The 25,306-nt window shown below is 47.6% G+C and overlaps 1 protein-coding gene across 2 annotated transcripts in view; it reads left to right on the top strand.

Annotated features, from left to right (window-relative positions):
- LSP1 (lymphocyte specific protein 1) overlaps window positions 1-25,306 on the top strand; it is a 277,490-nt gene that overhangs the window by 119,607 nt on the left and 132,577 nt on the right. The window contains exon 1 of one of the 2 annotated variants that reach the window (XM_086957713.1): window positions 4,246-4,541. The exons of the other annotated variant lie outside the window; for it this stretch is intronic. Coding sequence (XP_086813839.1) covers window positions 4,486-4,541 — 56 coding nt within the window. The 5' untranslated portion in view covers window positions 4,246-4,485. Of the gene's footprint in view, window positions 1-4,245; window positions 4,542-25,306 lie in introns of those variants that run through there. 2 annotated transcript variants of the gene reach the window in all.

Genomic DNA, 25,306 nt, shown 5'->3' with positions numbered 1-25,306 from the left:
GCGCTGCATGAGTTGAGGCAGAGCTGGGACGTACAGGAAAGGGTGCAGTACGGTAGAGATTGTAGACGGGGCTGCATCCTCAAGGGGCGGAGAGACATGAATGGCGAGGCGCTTGTCCCACTGGCGATAGTGCCAAGTGGCCGTCCTGGAGGGTAGGAGATCGGTAGTGTTGTGTGCGAGACGCTATTGTCATTGTCATTGTTGTGAGTGCTTTAGGGTAGAGGGCTGCGGCGGCGTGTGTATGCGTGCGTGTCTGTGTGTGTGTGTGTGCAGGGGGTGGGGGCGGCAGCGTGTGTATGTGTGCGCGCGCCTGTGTGTGTGTGTGTGTGTGTGTGTGCGTGCATGCAGAGGTGTGGGGCTGGCTGTGCCTGTGTGTGTGCGCCGTAAAATGCATGCGAGGGAAGCGAAAGCAGGGGCTGTGAGTTTGTGTGCGCAAGCGCGGCTCAGACGCGCGCTTCCGCGGTCAAAACTGAGACTGCAAAAGCGCGCGTCTGAGTCGTGTCCACATTCCCAAATACGGATCACAATAAGTCTGAAGCAGACACATTCAATGCTTATGCATGGAATGTAGGTCTGCTCGACCTAAAAAGGGCTTACCTGGCTGTAGGACCCTAGATTCGACGTGGACAAGATTCTGAACCAGAAACCTCTAAACTTCGACCGTCTGGACACTCTCGACTTCACTTCGATGGACTTTGACTGGGCCCAACTTTGTCTCCCTCTCTGTCCAAAGCATCATCTGTGCCTGTACCCCATACAGGCTCTGTGCAGGACCTGTTGAGCATCAAGGACAACTGAAGTATCTCCCTTGGGGTGAAGGAGTCACTCCCATGCATTCGCAGGCACTGCAATGCAACTGACCGGTCTGCTGACCCTGAGCTCCTGCGGACTCCGAAGACCCCAGCAACACAGGAGGTGGTTTCCTATGTTCCTTGAGCTGCCCTCTCACCAAGTCTGAGGCCAGTATCCCTCGTGGGGACCGCATAACCCGAACACCTGGGCACTGCGTACTTTTGCAAGTGCATATGCTTGTTGGTGTTGCCCAACTAAGTGCATTGGGTTATCGATAGCCCCAACCTCTGCACACATTTCGTACAAACTACTTCGGCCTCCTTGCACTCTGTGCCCTGCAAGCTGTGACTTTGTGAAACTGCTAGAGGTCCCCTCATGATTCCTGGGCCTTCAGCCTGTGGGTCCATTTGAGGGACAACCTTGCTTTTCTTTGGCTCCCTTGGTTGCTGCAGGCCTACCCTGACTCACCTTGCTGTGGTGAGTCTCCTGGTCCTTGCTGGGCCAGATCGTAACCTTACTCTACCTTCTTCGTGTCTTGCCGCTTCCAAGGCTTGTTGGTGCTCCTGCCGGACACCGACCCCTCATCACTCAACATCCTTTGTGGGACAACTTGTATCCGGCTCCTGGTCGTCCTCGACGTCTCCTGGTCCCCGTGGCTGCAGAGTCAAGGTCTCCATCTTCACACCTGAAGAACCCGACATCGGTGGGCATCAGTCTACTGAGGCCCTGGTCACTCCTCAGTGACCCTGACTCTGTTCCGTCTGCTTTCAGGTTCCTTCAATCAAGAATCCACCTGTGGGTTCCACTGGACACTTTTCTTCTTTCCAGCAGTGGCATTTCTTTGAAGACTTCCGTTGAGATTGACGGCGGTTTCCAACGACACTTCAGCCCTATGCACCCGGCTTCCCTGGGATAGGTAACTCTGATACTTAGGTAGCCACGGGTGAGGTGGCTCTCCAACCTTGTATGTTCTAAAGGGTTTCTTCGTAATCAACTGGGAAGGGTTCTTAAACTTTAAAACTGCAACCGCGACTCTCCCATTGAATTGTACATAGCACGTGGACGTGTTCTCACACTGCACCCATCCTCTGTGGGGTCCCTCCTTACTCACCTTAGGTCCCAGCGATTCTCTAATCTCTAGACACTGTCTTGACTCGAGTTGTGGTTCTTATACCACTATTTTAGTATATGGTTTGGTCTCCCCCTGGAGCCCACTGTGTAATAGTGCTACTTACGAATTGTTTCTGTGCTACAGTATTGTGTGCTTTGTGTTTATCTGTGTGTAGCAGATACTGTGAGGTATTTAAGGTGTGTTATAATAATAAATACATATTTTTATAACTACTGTGTGGTTCGCCTTTCATTTAACCAATACAATAGGGTTGCATTCTGGTAAAACCAGCTGCCTAACTTTCTTTCAAGACTTAAGCCTGAAGGCTGCTCTCCCCAGCTACCACTTTGATAGCTTTCTAACGTTATCTTTGACCTCTTAAATCACCATGAGGTTTGTTTGGACTGCTGCAAGGTGCCCACTTTAATTAGTGGACATCATATACCAGGCCAACGTCCCACACTTGACGGGTCAGAAGTAAAACCAGCGGACAGGTAAGAGGAGCATGATACCATTGAGCGTTTCAGGATGGTACTGTTGGGTATCCCAACCTTAGATAGGACTTGGAAAGCACATTACCGTGCATTTGGTGATGTTTGTTGCATGCGCTTTTCCATATATTTTAGGAGATGAGAACCAAGATACTCGACAAGCCAAACAGGCATGTTAGAAGAGTTGACAACAAAGGGAGGGGTCACCTCCTAAGCACATGGTTGGGACTGGCCATAGTCGAGCACGGCATATAAGCAGGATGGGTCTTGAAAAATATTCTGATAACAGGAACCACACTAATAAGCATACTTGATATATTGAACATCATGGGCACCATATAGTGCATAGATAGTAGCACATATTAGGGAAGCGCCGCAAGAGTCAACATAGTCACTCATGCATGCTGTGGAAACACATGCACTATCTGCTCCACAAGTAGGATGTATCCTGCAAATTGGGGATAACACAGTGGTGAAAAGTGCCTTCACCATGTTTTTAATCATACGAGTACAATCTGTTGTTTATTTTGACATGACCATGTTTTTGTAGCCCTGAAGAAGTTGTGGGGTAACCCCCTTACGTCGAAACACGTGTTGGCTGGGCAAAAAGAATTGAAAGACAAACCTTAGTGTACTCTTCCTTCTGTTTGTGCAATCACTGATACATGAATGTAATGTACATTGATGCGTGTGCATAGGATTGTGAGTTATGTAAATAAAGGTGGGCTCCTTGTGGAGAGGGGGGGTCAAGTTACCCTGCCGTTTGCTGGTCTTAAAACGGTAGTCTCCTTCCATGCATCCATAAACACCCAGTGCCAGGCGGGCAAATGGATGTACACAAGGCGCTAGCTCAAAATATGTGCGGTAGTTCTATTAGAAAAGAGATACGGGCATGTGTAATGGGTACAGGGAGGTGCTTGAAAGGATCCTCAGCAGGCGGGAGTGGATTAGAACAGCGCAAAGACAAAGGACGGGGGTGAAAGAATGGAACGGCAGTCCACAGTCTCCGAAGATGGGGACACGGGAGAGGTGCGCACACAGAAAGCGTGAAGAGTGGTGCACAGCCAGTGGCCACGGAAGGCGGTGGGGTGGTGCTTCGCTGTACACAGGGAGAGGGCTGCGGAGGTGGAGTAGGGGGAAGAGGCAGAGAGAGGGATCCACGCGCAGGTGGGCACCGCGGAGGGTGGGGGTGGGGGGGGGGGGGGGGGTGTTCCTGTTGATTTGCACAGATGGAAAGTGCAGAGAAGGCGAACACGAGGAAGGGGGCGCAGGGACGAGGGTGTAAGTGAGCACAGGGTGTAAGTGAGCACAGGGACGGATAAAGTAGGGGAAAGGGTGCACGTGTAGGTTGGCAGAGATGGCGGGAGGGTATCCACGGAGGAGTACCGGAGGAAGGGTGCTATGTAGGTGGGCATAGAGAGTGAGTCTACACAGGGGAAGGGGTACAGCTGGAGGGTGTGCAGGAAGGTAAGGGACGTACCGGAGCATGGATTTTGTTTAGGTGGGCACGGATCCACCTCGACGGGCATCGTGTGGAGGGAGGGGCACACATAGTTCAGTATACTGCAAAGTGGGGCATCAGAGAGAAGCGGGCGCAGAAGACGGGGGGGGGGGGGGGCACTCGCGGAGTGAGTAGCCGGAAGCGGCGCACGGATGAGAGTTGACAAGGGATGGATCCAGAAAAGACCTGGGCACCGGAGGATACACGCCGCGGGTGGATGCCAGCTGGAAACAGATGCACATGGCACCCACGGAGCCCGAAGGATGGACGGAGGAAGCCGAGAGGACACGACGGTGAAGGTGGAGCATGGAGGAAGGAAGCACTCCAGCAATGTGACTCAGCCCCGCTCCCACAGGCACCGTGGGCAGGGGAGGGACAGGAGGGGTGGGGGCGGAGAAGGGACGGGGGAGGGGTGGCAGATACACACACTGAGGGGGAAACAAAAGAGAGCCCCGAGCAGACTCACTCAACTTCCTGAATCCAAGAGAGAGGAAGGAGCCAGCCGGAGGGAGCCTAGGCTGTGAGGAGAGGGCTGCGGGGCAGACCACCTGGAGCAGAGGTCCCGAGCGCTCAGCTGCTGTCCGAGGAAGATGTCTACGGTCCTGGTGAGAAGAGACTCCAGCAAGAGGCTGCAGAACCTCCTGAAGTAAGGGCGGGGGACTCCACGTGTGGGGAAGACTTAGTGGTGTGGGATATTATGAAGGGAGACGGCGTGCAACGCTCACCCCCACGCCGCTGCGCAATGGACCCTTTCCTCTCCCGGCAGGACTGCTGGCTCGAGGGGGGGGGGGGGGTCTCCCGGTACCCGCGGCCCAGCCAGTGAGGTACCGTGTGCCCGGGGAGGCTGGGAGCGCCCCCTTTGTCTGCGTTAATGTCCCTGCCTCCCCACCCCAGTCAGGCACATGCGTTTGTGGGCGGCGGTCGCCCAGTCGCCCCCCTTGTGTAGAGCTCTCTGTTCAATGTACTGGCTGCTAAGACTCGGTGTCTAAGTGACCCCTCCTCCCGGGGCAGGGGGTGCGACGGCTCAGACTGGGTGATCTCACCGGGGGAACTTGAACTCATGCTGTCTGGAATTCCAGCAGCGCCCGGGATGCGCGGCGGGAGTGGAGGTGAGGCCGGGGATGGCGACGCCGATGCCTCCGAGGGGGGAGGCAGGGGCCGAGCCCGCGCTTTCAGCTGTTCTCTCCCTCGCATGCCTTCTTGTGGGCACGACCGGGTGCGTTTGTGGCCCTCGACCCTCATGCCACGGCGGCGTGGCGTGTATTGTTGTCTGCATCCTCTCGTGCCCGGACACTAAGGTGTCCTCCTCCCCTCCCATGTCTCAGAGCGCTCCCGGGGCCCTAGCGCGCACAGGTGTGCCGCTGCAGAGCGCGGGACTAACACGGCATTGAAAACAGTGGTATTGTATTGTAATTGCATTTATATAGCGCTTACTACCGCTGATGACTCGTCGAAGAGCTTTTTCGGTGGCACCCTACTCCGAGAGCCATAGAGGATTAGTGTTGAATTAGTATAGTGAAACATGCAAGTACATTTGAAGTGGTGGATAGTTAGTCAGTTATTTAGAATGATAGTAGAAGGATAGAGGAGGAACATGGTTTGTATTTATATAGCGCTTTTTGACGCACGCTATTCAGGAAGCCCATAAATGATTAGTGGTGAATTAATATGGTGAAATATGAAGTAATTTTAGTGGTGGATATTTGGTCAGTTATTTGGAGTGAGAAGGATAGCGTAGGGATAAAAGGGGAAGGAAGGTTTGTATTCATATAGCACTTACCCCTGATGGGTGTTGAAGCACTTTTCTGGCGAGTAGCACGCCACTGGGTGTGAGACGGTGAAGTCTGCGTGGCGAGAGCTTTAACGCTTGAGCAATTATTAAAGCCCCACTGCGGCGTGGCAAGGGGTGGGACTCAACACATGGCCCTGCTCTGACAGACTCATGGACCTCTAGGTAGGAGTGGGAGTCCGTAAAATCCCACGGGATCACTCAGAGTTGTGGGGGGAGACAATGCGACCACTGAGTCTACAGGTGGGTGAGCACAGGTCCGACATCCAGAAGGCTTCATCTGGATGCCTCGTTCAGCTCGAGGATTTCTTGAAACCTCGAACCACAAACAAGCCAGACCTTTGTGCCCTCAGAGAAATACAGACAAAGCATTAAGCCTTCATTTGGAAAGAGGGGCCCATGTAGAGACTCGATTGTACAGCCTGGAATTCTGGGACCAGTTTTTGCTTCCCTGTTGGACCATATGTTGTGCTCTTATACAATGATCTTATTTCACTTTGCCTCTTTTTTCCTTTATCATCACACTTGGGAGAATCTTAAGATCTCTTCAAGATCTGTCCTGTTCAGAAAACTCTCGCATCTATGTGTTAATCATTCCTAATACATTCCATTCCTTAAATTCAATGCAGTGATGCAATCCAATGCTCTAAAGTTAAACGCTTCCATGTGTTGAACATTGATTGCTTTCGATGTGAAGAGCCGTTATCTTGTTGTATGCCATTTCCAGAACGAATTACGTCCAAAGATGTGGGCTCGGCCCGAGGTAGGGCTCTTGGAGACAAGCCGGACCCTTGGCTCGGCTCTCCCTGTGGATTTTCTGGCTCGTCCACATCTAAGACTTGCTATGGGATAACGAGGGGGCGATGAGAGGTGCTGGAATAAGACCCCATTGTACCGGGTGTGCGTGGGGAAGAGGGGGTGTTATAGAGTCACTGAGACAGGTGGAGGCAGCACAATTGACCAATGAGACTTATTCCCTGGCAGACACTGAGGATGACTCCCTGGCAGACACGGAGGCTGACTCACAGGCAGACTCTGATGAGAATCACACTCTGAGACGGACTCCCAGGCAGACTTTTAGGCAGGATGACGGGAGGCTCTGTGGTACCCCCGACACTGGCGGGGGCAGGCTATGGGAGCCCTAACACTTCTGCATGCCGTTCTATGAGGGCCACAGATTTTGGCTGTGTGTTTCACTGTGACAGCGTGACGGGTTGTCATTTGCGGGTGGGAGGGGGACCCGACATAGCTGTTTGAGAGGGGAAGTGAAAACATATGAAAATACCCTGACAGGCCAGGGGGCTGCTGGGGAGAGACCCCGTATGAGTCTGGCTGTGAGTGAGAGGTCATTGGCTGGAAGTGACGTCATGGACGCTGGAGGTGACTGGGCGTGGCCGCGGTTGTTTGAAAGTTGATGGTCGCGTCGGGCCTGGCTGGGGGAGAATCTCCGTGAAAGGGGCTTTGGTGCTGTCCGGGATTGCGACACCCTTCAATCGTTAGGGCTGTCGAAGCCGGTCGGTTTAAATCTATGGGTTCGCCAGAGCGGTCTAGGCGTGGGAATATTTCTTCCTATGTATGACATCATCCCAGCGTGAAGCCGGATCTTTCAGTGCCGAAACTCCGGTCTCTCTCACTCATCTCTTTACTGGGTTTCCTGCCATTGTGTGAGAAACTGGGTGTGGGGGGCAGTACACGACGATACATTCTTTGTCTCTACGTATCGGAGCTCTCTAAATTTGCAGTGTCTGCTCATTCAGTTGTTGGATATCAATCCCCTGCTCAGACTTCTGGGCGCAGAGAGGATCAGTGTCAGCCGACCACTCATGCACACAGGCCTTCACTTAATTTTCGAGACCGCAGCCTATGTGCATGCTGGGACTTGCAGTGTTTTCTGAAATTCGTACTCGACCGTACATATGCTACTAATGTGATTAGGTGGGGTGGGCCACGGGACTGATGTGTGAGCAAGCTATGGCTAGACAGTATGTCGGACAGTCAGCGAAATACACGGGGTGACTACACCTTGCCGTCTGTACCAGAGCTTAATGCAGGTTATTTCCACATTCCAGGCCTCCGAGGCAGGGCGCTTCTTACACATATATTATAATTACATTTATATAGCGCTACTACCCTTGACGAGGCATTCATTGAGTAACATGGTACGCCGGAACTCAAAAAGGATTAGTAGTGAATTTGTATAGGGAGATATGAAATTAATCTGAGCGGTGGACATGTGAGTTTATTTGGATTGAAAAGGGTTGACGAAGGGACAGAAAGCGGGAAGGGTTTGGATTTATATTGCACTTGCTACCCCTGATGAGGTGTCCACGTGCTTTTCAGTGGGCAGCACACTACTTCGGAACACAAACAAGATTAGTGGGGAATTATCATTAGAAAATATGAAATTAATTTGAGCGGTGGACATGTTAATTGGATTGAAAAGGGCAGTGAAGGGACAGAAGAGGGAAGGTCTAGAAAGTGCCTATTTTGAGATCCTAGCCGCAAGAGGAGGTTTGCGATGAGTAAAGAGGAGAGGTGGAGTGGGGAGAGTAAGCAGGGAAGGGTTTAGAAAGGCTTTTTTGTGAGATCTGAATAGTGAGAGTTATGAGATGGTGCAAGGAATAGCAGAGGACGGAAGAGTCTAGAAATGGTTATTTTGAGGCTCACAGTAGTAGAATGGGATTTGGGATGAGTCCGAGAGTGGAGATAGAGGATATTCTGAGAGAGGTATGGATGAGCAATAGAATAGTGCATTGGGGAGGGTAGTAGATTTGTTTTTCTATATACATTTTGTGTAATTTAATAGTGAGGCAATTACAGATCGTTATGATAAAAGATTTACTTATTTACGCAGTCACCTATATACATGTTAAACATAGAATAATATAACCATAAGTAATATGTACATTTGTTTGCCAGAACTAACAAATATCTATATATTTATAAACCTAATTATTAAACTAGTTTATACGAAGCAATACACATGTAGGTACAGATCTATAGTCCAAATAAATGCTTCTATAAATAGAGATACGATTTATTTTTATGTTTGCGTATGGTGGTTATGTGGGTGAAGAGTCAACTTTTGAGTAGTCTTATGAAGATAAGCTATTTTACCATGGATCTTATGTTTGGGGGTAAGGAGTTCCATAGTTTGGCTCCTTGTACAGAGGTGGTGTCACAGCAGTTTTTTTCTTGTATGGTGGGATTCTGAGGCGAGTATCATATGTTGGACTTGTATAGGAATTAGCCTCTCGCACTTACTGGTAAATTGCTAGTAATTTGGGTGAATGATATTTAGTCTTTTTAATTTGTGGTGATTGGTGAATCCTTATGAGGATGGGTACATCACTAGATGTGCTGTCCCCAGATGTGGGGGGGCGTCTCCACTCAATTATTCTTCTCAAATAGTTATTTATATGTTGTGAAGTTTTTTTATATATTCAGTCTTCATTTTGAATATGCGAATTTGATTAAATTGAATGGATGTTACTAAAAGAAGGAAGTAAATAAAGGCTAAAAAGGATAATGAAAATTACGAATTAAAAACCTTCACAACTATGAATAACTTTATTTGAAAATAATAGAGTGCAAATTGGAGACCCCCCCAAACAGCTAGTGATTCTGAGGCGAGGTGCCACTCGAGAGCAGAGGTTTATTTGTTGAATGTGTTTAGTGATTTTTAGTCCTGATGACGAGAGGTTGTGTTAGTCTGTGGGTGATGCAAAGCGGCTTAAATGTGGATCTTCTGGAAACAGGTAACCAATGTAGGGTATTCAAGGCAGGGGAAATGTGGGCTTGTGGCTTTATACGTAAGAGTAGTCTGGCAGCTGAGTTCTGAATCCGTTGTAGTCTTTTTATAGTTGTTAAAGATGATCCATGGTAGAGGCTATTGGCGTAGTCTAGTTTAGATCGTGCAAGAGAGATAGTAGCCTGGACCTTGTGTGGAAATCCCAGGTGGGGGAAGATGTGTGGCAGAGTTTTTATACTAACCGAGCTTGATCTTCCTAGGTTGTCCACTTGGGCATTCGTTGATAGCTTGGAGTTTATGGTAATTTCGAGGTTTCTTACTTCCTTTGATACTTTAGGTAGTCTTACCAGATCGCCAGTCAGAGAGTGGCTCATCATTTTTCCAATCACTACCTCATTTTCATTTAGGAAGCATTCAGTTTGAGATGGCTCCATGTCATCCACTGATCCATGGCTGAGGCAACTGAAAATTTGTGAGCTTCCAATGTCTTTGGGGATTTCCAGTTTAAGGAGTATTTGTGTGCCATCTACATAGAGCACGTAAGGTGAAATTGATTGATCAATGCCGGTAATGAATTCATGTAAATGTTGCAAAGCATGGGCAAGATGATAGAGCCTTGAGGGACCCCTGCTTTTGTGAAGTACGGTTTGAACGAGAAGGGAGGATATGGATGGCATTAGTTCGGTTTTTGGGTCTCGCCTGAGACAATGCGCTGGCGCATTGCTGGCGAGAGTATAGTAAGAGGAAAAGAAAAGTCTCCCAAAGAGCTTTAAAAATGCGGTGTATGGCCAGTTATTGTGAAGCATTCAAGCGCGAAGCAGGCATCTGGACTGCTTTCGCCAGCGCGCACTCAGCCTCACTTCCTGCTCCCCCTCTTACTTTCGTTATGGCTCACACCCCATATGCTCGTTCCCTCCCACCCTTCCTTTGATGCCAGAGAGCTTTGGAATGCGGATTATGGCCAGTGCATGTGCCTCACCATTTGCCCTCCCCCCTTCCCCCCCCCCCCCCCCCCCCATCAGACTTCAAAGGCTGCCGCCCCCACATCAGACTTGAAAGGAATGCACCCCCGCTATCTTGTTCTTTTTTAGCCCTACACTCGCCATGCATTAGATAAAGCTCACCAGTGGGCCTTTTTGACCCTCAATAAAAACTCCTCTCCTCACGTCTTTCTCGCTCTCGCATCCACGCTCTTTCTGTTACTCCTTGCTCTCTTTATCTCCATTCCTCCCCAGTAGTTCTTGCTCATTCTCGCGCTCTTCCTCACTCTCCCCGTAACATCCCTCTCGCTAACCTACTTTCAATTTCAATGCTGAATATTGAAAAATATAAGCAGTTGCCAGGTGTTTTTAACTCAATTTTTTTCAATTTCTAAGTGCGCACCACTCGTGTGTTATTTTTTTTCTTCTCCTCCTACCCCTCTTTACGTCTTTCTCGCTCTCGCACCCACGCTCTTTCTGTTACTGCTTGCTCTCCCTCCGACTCCACCCTCTGACTCCACCCTACATCACTCTGGGACACCACCACATCACCCTGGGACACCACCACATCACCCTGGGACACCACCACATCACCCTGGGACACCACCACATCACTCTGGGACACCACCACATCACTCTGGGACACCACCACATCACTCTGGGACACCACCACATCACTCTGGGACACCACCACATCACTCTGGGACACCACCACATCACTCTGGGACACCACCACATCACTCGGGGACACCACCACATCACTCGGGGACACCACCACATCACTCAGCACCACAACAGCACTGTGCCATAGCCAATAGGACTCGCATTCGGAAAGTGTAAGCTATTGGCTTTGTGAATAACAATGCTATTAATTTATATATTTTCGAAGCCAACACATATTAAAAAAATGTGTCATTTATAATACCAATAGCTCACACTTTCCTAATGCGAGACCTATTGCATTGCAAATGCTTGTCAAGGTAGGATGTGATCCAGTCGAGGGCAGTTCCCTCTATGCCGGCTTTGTAGAGTCTTTGTATTAGAGTGTCATGGTTACCCATCTCAAAGGCAGCTGAGAGGTCCAAGAGAAGTAGTGCAGCAACCCCTTTCATGTCAACTGTTTTCTTCAGGCCATCCCAGGTGGCAATGAGGCCAGATTCTGTGCCTCCTCCTGGGTCGAATCCTGTTTGACAGTCTGAAAGTATGGAATTATCTTCAATGATTTGTGACATCTGGGCGAATGCCACCCTTCCTATCAGTTTGCCCAGGAAAGGTCCATTTGTAATTTGGTCTGTAGTTGTCAGGGGTAAGCGGGTCCAGGTTTGTTGTCTTTAGTACTGGGCGTATGTATTACTTTTTTCAGATCTTCTGGAAATATTCCTGTACTTAAATAATTGTTGATGATTCCTTTACTGGTGTGGCAGCAGAGGTAGTGAGAAGAATTTTATTTGAAGGTTTATGGTGAACACTGATCGGTAGGCCTGCTTGCTTTGACTAGGTCCATACCTTCATTATATGATATTTGTTGGAAGGAAAAGAGAGGCTGGGTTAGCGTACTCTTGAAGTGTTTTTTGGGGTGGGGAAGGTAGGAGTCCAAAATGTCTGCTTTGGTTGTGTAATGATTTGCTAGTTTGTCCGTGAATTCTTAAGTAATGGGATGAACTCCTAGGCAATTTTGTTTACGAAATTCTGTGAGAATTTTATAGAATTCTTTATTTGCACATTTCACATTTTGTATTCTGTCTGAATAGTACTTTTCCTTAGCTTTGTCTGATTGCTGGCTTGTGTAATCTGTAAAGTGTATGTAGGTGAATTTTGTCTTGATTGGTGTCTGTTTTGAGCTGGGTACATTGTAGCTTTCTAATTTGCTGATTTTTTCACTTAGCTCTGTATTTATCCAAGGTGCCCGTTTTCTCTTGTTCTGTTGTGTTCTTAGTGGTATCAGGATATCAAAATCTTCCTGTAGTCAACTAGATAGGTCTTGAACAGAATTTATAGTGTCTAGATGTGTACTGGATGTTGTGTTACTAAGTGTTCCCAATTGAGTTTGTTCAATGGTCTAGATGGGGCTGCATGTAAGGTGGATTTAGGTGTGTTGCTTTGTGTTCTATGTTGGAAAGCAAGAAACGGGTGGTCTGACCATGTGACTGGAGTAATTGTTTAAAATTTAACTAGTTTTGTATTTGCAAAAATGACGTATAGGATGTGTCCAGTGATGTGTGGGTGTTTGTGGACAATCTGATGTAGGTTCAGTGCGTCTAGGCCAGTGGTGAATGTTTTTGGATGGGCTTTTTCAAACATTTGTTTAGGTCACCCAGAATACATAGTTTGGAGTGTATTGTTATAAGATTTGAAACTGTGTCTGGGAATGTTGCATTTCTAGAAGGAGTTCTATAAAGGAGTGTGAGGTTACAGTAGGAAGATGGTGTATGGTTGCATCTGGTGAAGAGGGCCTCACAATCTTGTATGGAGACCAGTAGCGGCTGCTACTTAATGGCAGTGGGGGAGGTGGGTTGTGGGGGGAATGGGGAAAAAAATCAATTACCTGTGTGCAGGCCCCCTCGGTCCTCTATGTCCGCTTACGGGACTCCATGGGCAGAAAGCACCCAGGGTTCCAGACTCCTAGCAGCTTTGTGATTGGTCCGAGTGCTGTGGTTTGGCACTCAGAGAGGGACTGGGAGCCTGGGCATGTTCACCAAGGCTGTGCAACAGAGCCCAGTGGGAAACATAAGTGTGCATGACTGTTTGGCCGGCCAAACGGTCATGCACACTTAGGGTGCCACCACTCCTCCCCCTGCTCCTCTGACACAGCCCCGTCCCATACCAGCTGAGCAAGGACAGAAAAATAAAATGATAGTGCATTCTTTTTATCATTTTATTTTTCCTTTTTTACCTGCTCACACAGCAGTATGACGATGCTCGCAGCCGCTAATGGCGACGTCGTCAGCTTTAGTGATATTTAATGTTTGCCTAAATACAACAGCTAGCCCACCTCCTCCTCTTTTGCTTATACAATTTTGTATGATAGTTGAATGGCCTTGAGGAACTGTTTGATGCAACACCAGAGCCATATCGTCTCCCAACCATGAATCAACTGTGAAAAGTTAGTCAGTTTGTGTGTCAGTGAGAAGGTTGTAGATGTGATGCTTGTTTTTTGAGAGTCCTCCAGCAGCAGTTTAGGGAATGTGCTTTGGTGATGATGTGACTTTGTTTTATAGAAGATTTGGCAGTATTTTTTGTGCTTGTAGCAGGTGTGTTGTTAGTACTGGTATTAGCTGTATGAGGATAGCAATAGTGTAGCTGCTCTGCATCGTGTTCCTCGCCCAGCAGGCTAGGAAGGCATTATGATGGATCTGTGTGTAGGTGGTGGAGATGGCTGTATGAGTACCAGGGTCTGGTGGAATGTCTACATGCCTCAGAGGCAGTGCGCTTCTAATACATGCCAGTACCGGGGTCTGGTGAAGTGTCTCCGCTCATCAGAGGCAGGGCAGTCTTGTACATACATACCAGTAGTACCTGGGTCTGATGGTGTGTGTCTAGACACCTTCGAGGCAGGGAGGGCGCTTCTCACACATAAATAGCAGTATCGGGGTCTGGTGAAGCGTCTACCCACTTAAGAAGCGGGCAGCTTCATTACACATCCATCCCAGTACCAGAGTCTCATGGAGTGTGGGGGTAGGGAGTTTTTTACACATATATACCTGGGTGTGAAGGATTGTGTCTGCACGCCTCAGACGCAGGGAGCTTTCCTTGTGACCTTTCCCTGTCCTCCCGATACTCGTCCCGGTTCAGTGGAGCTGAACTTGGTTGGAATGCCCCCTCCCTCGTCGGGTTTCTTCCTCCGTGGCACCGGCCCATCCCATGAAGGGATTAGGAGCCCAGCGTGGAAGGGAGGGGGCGGGGCTTGGCGGGGGCGCACAATGGGGCTCAGTTAGCTGCGATTAAGCAGGTAATGGGAGCCCAGCTCCGCTCATTGTTCACAGAGTTGGTCACTGGGCAGGGGGAGGGGTCTCCGTTGCTAGGTAATTAACTCAAGCTACCTTCATCCTTAAATGGGTCATTAATAACAATCGAAGACTGTCAGCCACCGGCTCTGTCCAGCCCCCGGCAGCAACTGCCAGTCTGCCCCAGAGAGACGCTACTGTACCGCCTGCCCTCAGTGGGGTGGGTGAGGCCGTCTGTAGCCCGGTGTACCCCGACGGTGGGAACATGGGATGTGAGCCCCGGAGCCGCCAGTAGAGCTCCTGGGGATGTGGTTCTAGTTTCCTTGTAGCAGCAGGCCTGTGGACGCAAACCCCGTCAGACCTCCAGCGCTATGTGTCATGGCACTTGCATGTATTCAGGCTGCGCATGCATGTATGTAGAGCGTGGGCTTCCCGCCACTTCCGTGTACCCAGGCTGAGGGCACAGGGCTTCACGGTCTGTGTTCTCTTTTATGCTTCGGGTGTCTGCCGTTTGTCCCAGGCCGAGTGCACAGGGCTGTGCACCGTGAATCCCCACGCAGCCCCGAGCGGTGGGTGCCCCCCACTCAAATATACCCATTCCGGGGGTAATGCTGTGGGTACCGCCCGTTTCCACATACACGGGCTAGGCACTGACATGTTACATCCTGGTCTATAGGCCGTGTGTACCCATGATGTAGGCCCAGGAACGAACAGCCTGAGATGAATGAACATGGGGACTGCTGCTGTTCACGTGCACTGACTGAGGGCATAGCTGGTACAGCCAGTGCTGTTTGTTAGCTCGTGGTAACTATTCCCCCCCTAAACGTGACATCTTTGGCTAGTTGGGTTACTTTGTGATTATTCGTCCTCTGTGTAATCTGCCAACTTAATGGCCATGTGGCAAAGGCGCGTAGATGGCGGTAAGGACCTGTGGAATATTGCCCTGCCTGCATCTCCAGCCTCTCTCAGAGTTCCTGAACGGCACCTGTTCCCCCCGCATGCCTTCTGGCCTGGCTACGGGGGAGCTGGTGGGGGAGGACTCGGGCTGTGCCAGTGTGCCCGCATACCCCGCCGTGTGGGTGCGTTGGCAGCTGGCACCCGATAGGAATGTAGGAAGCTTGCACGGGAGGCAGCTGTCCGTACGCACAGTCCCCGCTACGCCCCCGCCAAGCAGGCATCTTCGTTCTCTTTGTAGTCTGTATCTAGGCTTGGAGCATCCTCTGCAGTGGGCAGTGCCCGTTTCGAAGGATGTTGGATATCTTTTGGGGGACTCGAGAGATATATCGTCACGGCTGGGGCATGGTCCTTCCCAAGGCAGGCGCTTTCCACCGCCCTGTTGGCGGCCCGCTTGCCGAGGGCTGGCTGCATGTAGAGCTGCATTACCATGATTTTAGACGGGCTCGTGATATCTCAAATAGGCGATAATTAGGTTTCAAGTTTGTGTCAGACACCGACTGTGTGATCCTGTGGAGAACTCCACAGGAACATGTTAATGCAGCTCTACAGACACTTCGCTGCCTTATCTCACTCAAGTGTTACAGCGCGGGGCACCTCTTGAACCACCCGGGTGCCAGTGACGTGTCCGCGAGGAGGTGTCAAGCACCCCCCTCCCCTCCCTCAGACTGAAACACACGCACGACACCGCGACACTGGAGCCGCGTTTCTCTACACATCCATGTGATCTCACTGCTACATTTAAATTGTTACTCTTTCGCTCCAACTGTTTCCAGCTGTCTAGCTCTCACTAACTCCCACTCCCCAAACTCTATCCCATTTACCAACCTCCTGTTTTCTCACAGCCGTTTAGCTCCCTTCAGCTCCGGTTCTCACTTCTCGCCCTTCTCCTTTAGATGGTGCTTACTGTCATTCTATCTCAGTTTTCTTCAAGTTCTTTCTTTTATTCAATCGTTCTTCCTCATCCCATGATCCCACCCTCATTTTCTGCCTCAATGCAGTCCTTTCTGCTCCGTTTCATCCACCTTGCTTTCTTCTTTTTTTTCTGTCCTGCTTTGCTCTGATTTGTTATTTTCCACTCCTGTGTCGTTTTGTCTAATTTCCAGCTTTCTATAAGTAATTATCCCATGGATATTTTTGCTTTCTTTACTTCTCTTATTGATCATTCTATCTTTATTGTGTCCGTTTCCATTCTTCCCAATATCTTCTTTTTGCCTCAATTTGACCATTTCCTCAGATTCGTTCAATCTGAATTTCATTTCTCGTTCTTTTTCTAGCATCCTGTACATTGAAATTTTCTTTCCTTTCAACCTCAACATTGCTTTCAATCTGCCCCTCTCCTAGTCTTTCTTTTCTTCAAAGTTCACTTTTCTTCTATCTCCCCCTTCCATACCCATTTCTTTCCTCTACAATTTTCCTTTCCTTTTTCTGATTCCTCCCCTTATTTTTTTTACTTTCCTTCGACCTCTTATTTCCCACCTTCCTTATTTTACCCAATTTTTGCCCTCTTATTGGCTTCTTATTTTTCTTTTTAATAGTGCTTACCCAAGTCCTCTTTTTCTTCCATTTATTTTGAATGTATCCCTAATGCCATTCATCGTTTCATTCTCCATTCCTTCCCCTTCCTATCTTTCACTTTCTTTCTTCTTTGCTTTCATTCTTTTAATTATTTTTCTTTGTCTTTTAATCTTTGCTTTTTGTTTCTCTACTTACTTTTCTTAACTTCCATTTCGTTTTTTCTTTCCACATTTGATTCTCCCTCTTTTCATATTTTCTTCACCCCCTTTCTCGTTATTTCTTCCTTGTCACTATATATTGAAACATTTTCTCCCTCCCACCTTTGATTCTAGCTCTTAAATTTGTAATACTATTTTTTACTCTGTTATGTATAAGCTACTGCCAGGAACAACCGAGTTTCTGATCAAAGCTGATCAGTCCGGCAGTAAAAAAGATTTCAAAGGTTTAATATGACCCAGAATTGCTACATTTTAAGATGGCTTGAGACCTTTGAGCTGCTGACGCTTGTGCTTATAGTTTGAGGTCCTTTGGTATCTGTGTCCACCTTGACTTGGACCTCTAGTGAGAGTACCCTCTGGGTAGGTGGGTAAAATAATATTCGCAGTTAAAGAATACAAAGCTTGACCTCTTTTTGGAGGTATACAGTTTCTGTGCTCATTCATTCCCTGAACTCTCTGAGATATCTTTTATACGTGCAGACCTAGACAATGTAGCATGGAACAAGTGGAAGGGAAACACCTGCACTTGCAGTACTACCCAGGACCAGTTTCACTCCCCCATACCATGCCCCACAGCATCAGTGAGAATGACACCCGGGAACCTGATGGCACTGACAATAAATCCCTCACAACTTTAAGTGACCGATGGTATAACATTGTATTCTCCTTTCCCATCTTACAAGTTGGTGACTGTGGTGCTGACATACAAAGAGAAGTTAGCAGACAAAAACACACAAAAAAACTCTGATAATAGGAGAAAAAAATATGCATTAGAGTAATAGCGATACACACACAGCCTGCACAATTAAACTATGGTATGAACACACAGAGATGGAATCAGGCTGGGACGTGAATCCTATTCACACACAGGAGAGCCATCCACTTTGGACCAACTTATCACTAGGTCTGTAAGTGGTAGATGTGCCATATATTTCATAACATACGCGATGATCCAATGGACAGACAGATGTCTCAAGAATATGGTTAAAATGTGGAATGGTCGTAGGTGAGGAGGACAGTGACCACAAATGTGCACCATTAACAAGTCACTGAAAGAGACAGTCTGTTGACCATCCCACTTATGTCCATGTCTCCGGGCAAGTACTGTTTGAAGTCCAGCAGGCACATTTCATCCTCCGAGGCACCAATTTTCCGAATATGCTCGCATAAAGATACAAGTATTGACAAACTGGCTTGCAGCTGTGCCCTTGAGCACAAGGCCTCAATGCCAGCGCGTTGTCAAACCCTTCTCTGTCTATGGGATTTCGGCTATTTCTAACCACTGGACTCTTGTAGGAATTCTGCAGCTTTTTCCCCAAAAATCCAACCAAACCCTGTTTCCTGATACTCCGGCAACTATTTCAAGGTTGCAAACAAAGACTGATAAATGAACCACTGCTGCCCTACACGACCATCGGCGAGATGTTATTTGTATGTATTTTACTATATGTAACTTGTAAATACCAATAAAAACATTTTTAAAAGAAAAGACGAAAATCCTAAATATAAAAAGATAGACTGGATCCGTCCAATCTCAACCAGCACCTCCGCATGCCGGCAAGTGGCATCCACTCCAGAAATGTTGCACCCAATCAGGTGCCACCCCAGCCTCTTTTTGTGACACATTCACGCCAGAAGCCACATAGCCACGGCAGAAAGCTGATGGACCAGTGTGCTGATACTAATGACCTAAACTAAAGGGACCTTTCTTGGAGAGATTGATAGTATAGCAAGTACATCTTTTATGTAGGGATTGTGAGTCATCCACTTAAGTAAGTTTTGTTCCTTGTAGGTCACCTGTAGGTACTGCCATGTAATAGTAATATCGGACTGGCCAATGACAAAGTCCAGTTGTGTAAACCAAAGCCGCACAGATAGATTCATGTTTAGTCATTGCCACTTCGTAGCATGACATGCCCGCATTGCTTGTTCGTGAAGGTGGGACTAAAGCCATTTTGCTTGTGCCTTAACATTTTCCAAACATTATTCCTGGTAGGTCATGTTCCTGGTAAATGTAGTAGTATTTGTATAGGGCCTGAATCGACCCCGAAGGGGTATCTCAGGTGCTTGTATGCATACCGCTGTGTAACCCTTTCTGGCTTTTCCCTGTGAAGTGCCCACTCCTGGGTCCCCCCCAAGGTGAAGCCAGGCATCTTAGCGTTGTTGGGGCCGTTGTGGAGATTAAGCAAGCTATTGCCCAGAGTTGCAGAGTGGGACCCATGATTAAAATAGGCACGAGGCGAGAATTCAGGTCCGCGGAAATTGAGCCCAAGACCCGCCGAGGCGGGAATTGAACCCTGGTCCCGGGCTAGACCTTTGCATCAGGGTCTGCCTCTCTAACCATTGAGCCACACTTCTCCACTGGTGGGTTTGAGCATATAATTCGCTTAAATAAGAAGTGGTTTATTGTTTCTGATTTATTTGGGGGGCTGGGGGCTTGGATACATTAAAGTAGCTATAAACCTGTGTAAGGTTTTCTTGTGCGAAAATGTCTTCCCATTCATTTTATTATGTAAAGAGTTACTTTTTATAACTATAGCATAAAACATTTTGATTAAGAATGTTGTAGAAGAGTTCACTTTTTGTGGCCAAAGCTCATTAATCTGAGTTTGTGGTGTACACCTGGTTGAACATGATATGGAATATAAAGCATTGGTGTATGCCATTGAGAGCATGGGTGAACGCACAAAATATACCATTTCAAAATAAAGCACAAAGCTCAGTGGATTAGTGACATGTTTACGCTGCATGTTTTAAAGCCCTGTGAGCTAGTTAACTAGGAGGACAAACCCTGTCGCTAAGCCTGGTTGGGGCCTATCCTCATGAGCTCCTAAGGAAAGCTCCTGCAGGGCAGGTCTCATCAGCTGTCCTGGATTGCCTTCCAAGCTGTGCATCAGTGGTGTGGACTCTGCCCAAAGGATGCATACAGCGACCAGAGAGGGAGGGCTGATCAGGTCCTCCCAGTCCAACAGACACCGCCCTATATGTTGGCCTCGACTTTGAGCACCACATGACAAATGACCTCAGAAGAGCTATGCTCATAGGGAAGCTGAGGCAGATCACTCACTCTGGCCTCACCTGGCACTGCCCATGAGAATGAGTGAATGTTTGGGTTACTTACTGGTAATCTTCATTATTCTGGTTCCAAATCCCTCATCCCATTACACACTAGTGCAGCTGGGAGGCCCTGCCTCACCCGAGGTACTCGTGCCTCTTTTCTTTCCATTACAATTCCTACCCCTTTAACCGTTAAGAGGACACATAATCCCAGCTCACCCTGCTGTTGTAGGGGCTGCAGAATCCAACCAGGGTGGGTGGCAACATGAGTAACAGGATGAGGAATGAATGAAAGACAAATATACGCACATGACTGTTAACATAATGCTACGCACATTTAATATAAACAGGAAATGGTCATAAATCTACATTTCTGGTACCTTCTTTGCATTCAGCATCTTTGTACCGAACTATAATTCCGAACCATTTGCCAACTTTAGTCTATAATGTTTATCAAAGCTAGACTGTGCTGCCCAAGCCACTGCTGCTCAGATAGCAGACGTACGAGGTGTCCACCCATTCAGCCCATGGGGCGGCCACTCCCCTGGTCTAAACAGCCTGGATTCACCCTGGAAGCTCATAATCAGAAATCACATAGGACTTTGAAATTACTTCTTTAGCGCAGCGATCTGTAGTGGAAAGGAGCATTTTCACTTTTTCTTCTGGAGTGAATCGCGACTCAAAGTCTAAACCAAGGTGCAAACACAATGAGCTCCGGCATTGCATCTGTTAGTAGCTAGCATGGTGCTTTTCATCCTGCCCCCCTCACTAACTGTTGTAGAAAGATGCAATAAAAATAACCCCTAAATCTTTTAACTGAAAGGCCAAAACACAATTTTTTTAAACAAAAGTCCAATAGGTCCAGCACCATGAGAAGTTACAGCAAGCAAGTGCACTTTAAAACCAATATTAGGAAAGCAATAGGTCTCGCTTAAGTGAAATCTGTCTTTGCCAATGTTTCTTAGTCATGTTTCAACATGACTGAAAGTAAAGAAAAAAAGCTCTTTAACATAGCCAGATTTGACAGCATCATAGCGCTTTTTAAATCTATATATTTTTAACTTTTAGCCGTACTGCACTGAAGCCCACACTTCTGCACAATATGGCTAAAAAAACATTGACGAAGCCGCTAGATCTCACATAGTGGAGTCCTATTGGCTTTACCAATGCTAGTTTCTTCTTGGTGTCCATGACTGTGTTGCCCACGCTTAACAAATCCTCCATGGCCAGCTGCTTAAGAACGTTCAGGTCTGGGGAGGGGAGAGGCACTTTACTGTCTGCTGGCTCCTTGCCAGGAACTGGGAAGGAGGGCACGCATGATAAACTTTGCCTGAGCCCTAGCCAGCTCAAGTGAGCTCCTGTTGCAGCTTCTTGCAGTCGATAAAGGTTGTGGCAGGTGGAAGTTAATAATATTCGCTCCATTCCTGCTAAATGCACAGATTGCTATGGCAGTTCCTGCAACATTGTAACACACGATATCCAGAGAAAATGGGCACTGGATGCTTGGGACGTTCCTGTAGCCGTGGGGCATACAGTGTTCAGGTAGAGGTAGGGTGGGGGCTCCCGATACCACAGTAGTTCCTACTCTGTCCAGGAAATGTCCCCAAACCACAGAAGCTTGTGTGGTTTTCATGCAGGCAGGCTGTACAATGCCACAACAGCCCCTAATGCGTCCAGACTGGAGCACAGGGTAATGTCAAAGCAAATGCAACCTGGCCAGGCGGTCCCTGCAGCTCTTGCGCATACAGTGCTCTCCCCATGGAATAGGGGTGTCGGGGACAATCTGTATTCCGCCCATAAACGCTCTCACTTCGAAGTCAGCCGAAAGCATACTAAATACCAGGCTCCCTGGGAAGAGACAGCCTGACATTTGACTTCAATCTTTGAATGCACAGTAAATGTAATGAGATAAGAAAACGAGTTACTTACCTGTAACTTCAGTTATCCAGTATTGGTATCTTTCATAGATTCACATGCTTAGAATCTTCCCTGCTGACGAGGTGGGAGTCTCGCGGTACAATAAAACCTATACATTATAGTCATAATAACATCACACCATAGGCTATAGTAGATAGCAAAGTCACTACACTAGCCTATCTTGGACTTTTGCAAAAATAACCAAACTTAGAAACCAGCCAGTCAGGCAGCAGCACCCTCTTAGAACCTTCCCCACAGGGAGGCAAACCCTCAGATTTTCGTAGCACAAGTGACTATAAGTATGCCACAATGATAAGGTAAGCCTCTCTGGGGAGAAGGGAGGGTCGCATGTGAATATATGAAAGATACCAATACTGGATAACTGAAGTTACAGGTAAGTAACTCGTTTTCTTATCCAGTATTGGGGTATCTTTCATAGATTCACATACTTAGAATCAAAGTAGCTAGCAGTAAACAATATGTAGATGCATAGTGGATGGTGGGTATCATAAGAAGAATCCAAAATACCAAACCAGTGCAAAAACAAAAAATATATACATATCTGTACTAACATAAAGAGTAAGTCATATATGTACGCAACAATAGTTATATACAATGGCAGAAACAATATACTCTTATCATAAGGCTTACCTTATCTAAAAAGGTTGCATAGTACTGCTTGCCCAACTGCTGACTCAGCCTCTGTTGCCAGATCCAGGCAATAATGCCGAGTGAAAGTGTGCACACTTTTCCAGGTTGCAGCCCGGCAAATCTTGTCCAGAGACACACCAGTGAACAATGCCGCAAATTAGGACACTGCTCTGGTGGAATGAGCTTTAGGCTTATTTGACAATGGATGGCCTGCTTTGCAATGGCAAAATTGAATAGCGGATGCAATCCACCTTGAGATAGTAGCTTTTGATACAGCTGATCCTGGCTTGTGACCACCATACAAGAGAAATAACTGGTCAGATTTTCTGTTGGACACAGTCTGAGATATGTAGAATTTCAAACATCTTTTGACATCCAAAGTATATAATGACTTTTCCGCCGCTGAAGACGGATTAGGAAAGAATGTCCGCAATATCACAGGTTTGTTGAGATGAAATGAAGATAAGGTTGTTTTATGGTGAACGCCTGTATTTCACTCACTTGTCTGGAAGAGGTGAGTGCAAATAGGAGAGCCGTCTTCCAAGAGAAATATTTTAAGTCTGTTTTATGAATGGGTTCAAACGGATGCTTCATCAGCTGTTGTCGAACCAGATTCAGCCTCTATTCTAGAGGAGGAGCTCTAATAGGCGGGAAAGTTCTGAAAAGGCCTTTCATGAACTGCTTAATGAGACGATTGGAACAAAGTGATGCCGCCCCTGAGGATCGTCTGTATGTGGAAATGAAATGAACATGAGACCAGATTTAGATAATGATAATAAATAAGGCAGAACCTTATCGGGAGAACATTCCAGCGGATGCAAGTTGTTATTGCAGCACCAGTGACAGAATCTCTTCCATTTTAAGACATAGGTCGGCAGTGGCGGCTGGTGATTTTTGAAAGTGGTAGGGCGTAAACGTTGCGATTGTGTGTTGTGTTGAAAGCCATCCTGATTGACTAAAGAGGAACTGGAGGGACTCTTGCGGCAAGGAAGAAGAAAAAAAGGGCTAAGTGGTGCAAGTTACAGCAATTTTCAGAAAGCGAGTATGTTTATAAAAGTAACACATTTAACCCTGCGCTGTCCCATATCTCACTTCATTCCTCTTAGCCTGACTGCAATATTTTAAAACAGGAGGGTTTAAAAGAATACTTTAATGCACCTCACCCTTTATTTAGCAACACAGAGGCTTCTCTTGAAAATGCAAGTTAAGTTAAGATAAGTGTTCCACAAATGTCATCAGCGCTCACTGCAAACATACACACGGGCCAACATTTTAAAGTGGCCTCAATGAGTCCGGATTTACCTAAAAAGAGTTTTACCATCAGAATGTAATATTAAGCTATTGGGAGATATGGAATGAAGGACGCTGAAATCAAACGACCTGATTTTGCTGATGTTAGGGTACTGGTATTGTCTCGCAACTAACTAGTAAACTGTTGTGTTATTTATAGTGCGAGCCTTGGAAGGAGAAACAACAGGATCTTTCAATTTAAGTGTAGAGATATTACAGAAGGCACTTTGCTACAGTGGGAGACGTAGATGCGCGTTGTGTGCACTGCAGAAGTATTTATGGATAGTAAACTGTCCGCAATTAACCATAAATCAATTCAGGAGCAGGCCCACACAATTAAATATTTGCTAATGCAAAACAATTAATGAGACCAGAACACATAGGGCTTTTAGAATGTGCTAATGGATGGATTTATATTGTATTCTAGGGTCACCCAGGGCCAAGGGCTTTCCACGGCCAGCAAGTTGAGTCTTGTTTCCTATCATTTTATGCAGCAAATGCCTGTGTCTTTGAAATGAGGTGCCTACCGCGTTTGGGCTTCAAAGTCGTGGGCAATGACTTGCTTAATTGCACTTTCCCTTTCCAGCCTTCGCAGCTGTCAGTTCTGCAGCAGGATGGTCTGCCTGGATTCCGTAATGCTGTTTGCATATTACAGATCTCTGTGAGAGTTATTGACTGCGCCTTCCTCGCTGGACATGATAAAATAACAGAACGTGGGGCCGGCCCAGAGGTAACTGAGCCGAACATTTCGCACAGGCCACCTACTCTGAGCATCCCATAATTAACGTTATGACTGATAGCCAGTCGCAGCCAGGATTACGGGCGGGGGGGGGGGGCTTGGGGGGTTGGAATGGGGTCGCACTCGAGTCGTGAGGGGATGAGGGGGGAGGCGGGAGGGGTTTGGAAACTACAACACAGTGATTAACCCAAATACACATATAATTAAGTAGTAAAGTAAAAGTAAACCTACCGTCCAGCAGACTCCAAAGACTCCATCCCGATTCCCGCCGTCCTCGCTTTCAAATCCTGCAGGCAGCACCAGCACGTCATCAAGAAGGCGGTGCAGCAGGCAGCCTCCTTCTCCACTGCCACGTTTTTAGGTCTCGCCTGTCGATGCGCATGCGCATCGAGCAAGGCGAGAGTATTGCGAGTTATCCACTCTTTATCTACACTGCAAGGAATCGTGGCGATTCCTTGCAGTGCCCGTGACTTTTAAGGTCAATGCGCATGCGCATTAAGCTTATGCGCATTGACCTTAAAAGTCACGGGCGCGTGCATGTCCCCTCTCCGCCCCCTCCCCCGTTCCGCCCCCTCCCCGCCGTGTCGCATTTCTCCTCCCCCC

Source organism: Lissotriton vulgaris, chromosome 2_1 (genome assembly GCF_964263255.1).
Source record: "Lissotriton vulgaris chromosome 2_1, aLisVul1.2, whole genome shotgun sequence".
Taxonomy (NCBI): domain Eukaryota; kingdom Metazoa; phylum Chordata; class Amphibia; order Caudata; family Salamandridae; genus Lissotriton; species Lissotriton vulgaris.
Note: the sequence above shows the minus strand (reverse complement) of the source record. Positions and strands in the feature narration are given on the sequence as shown.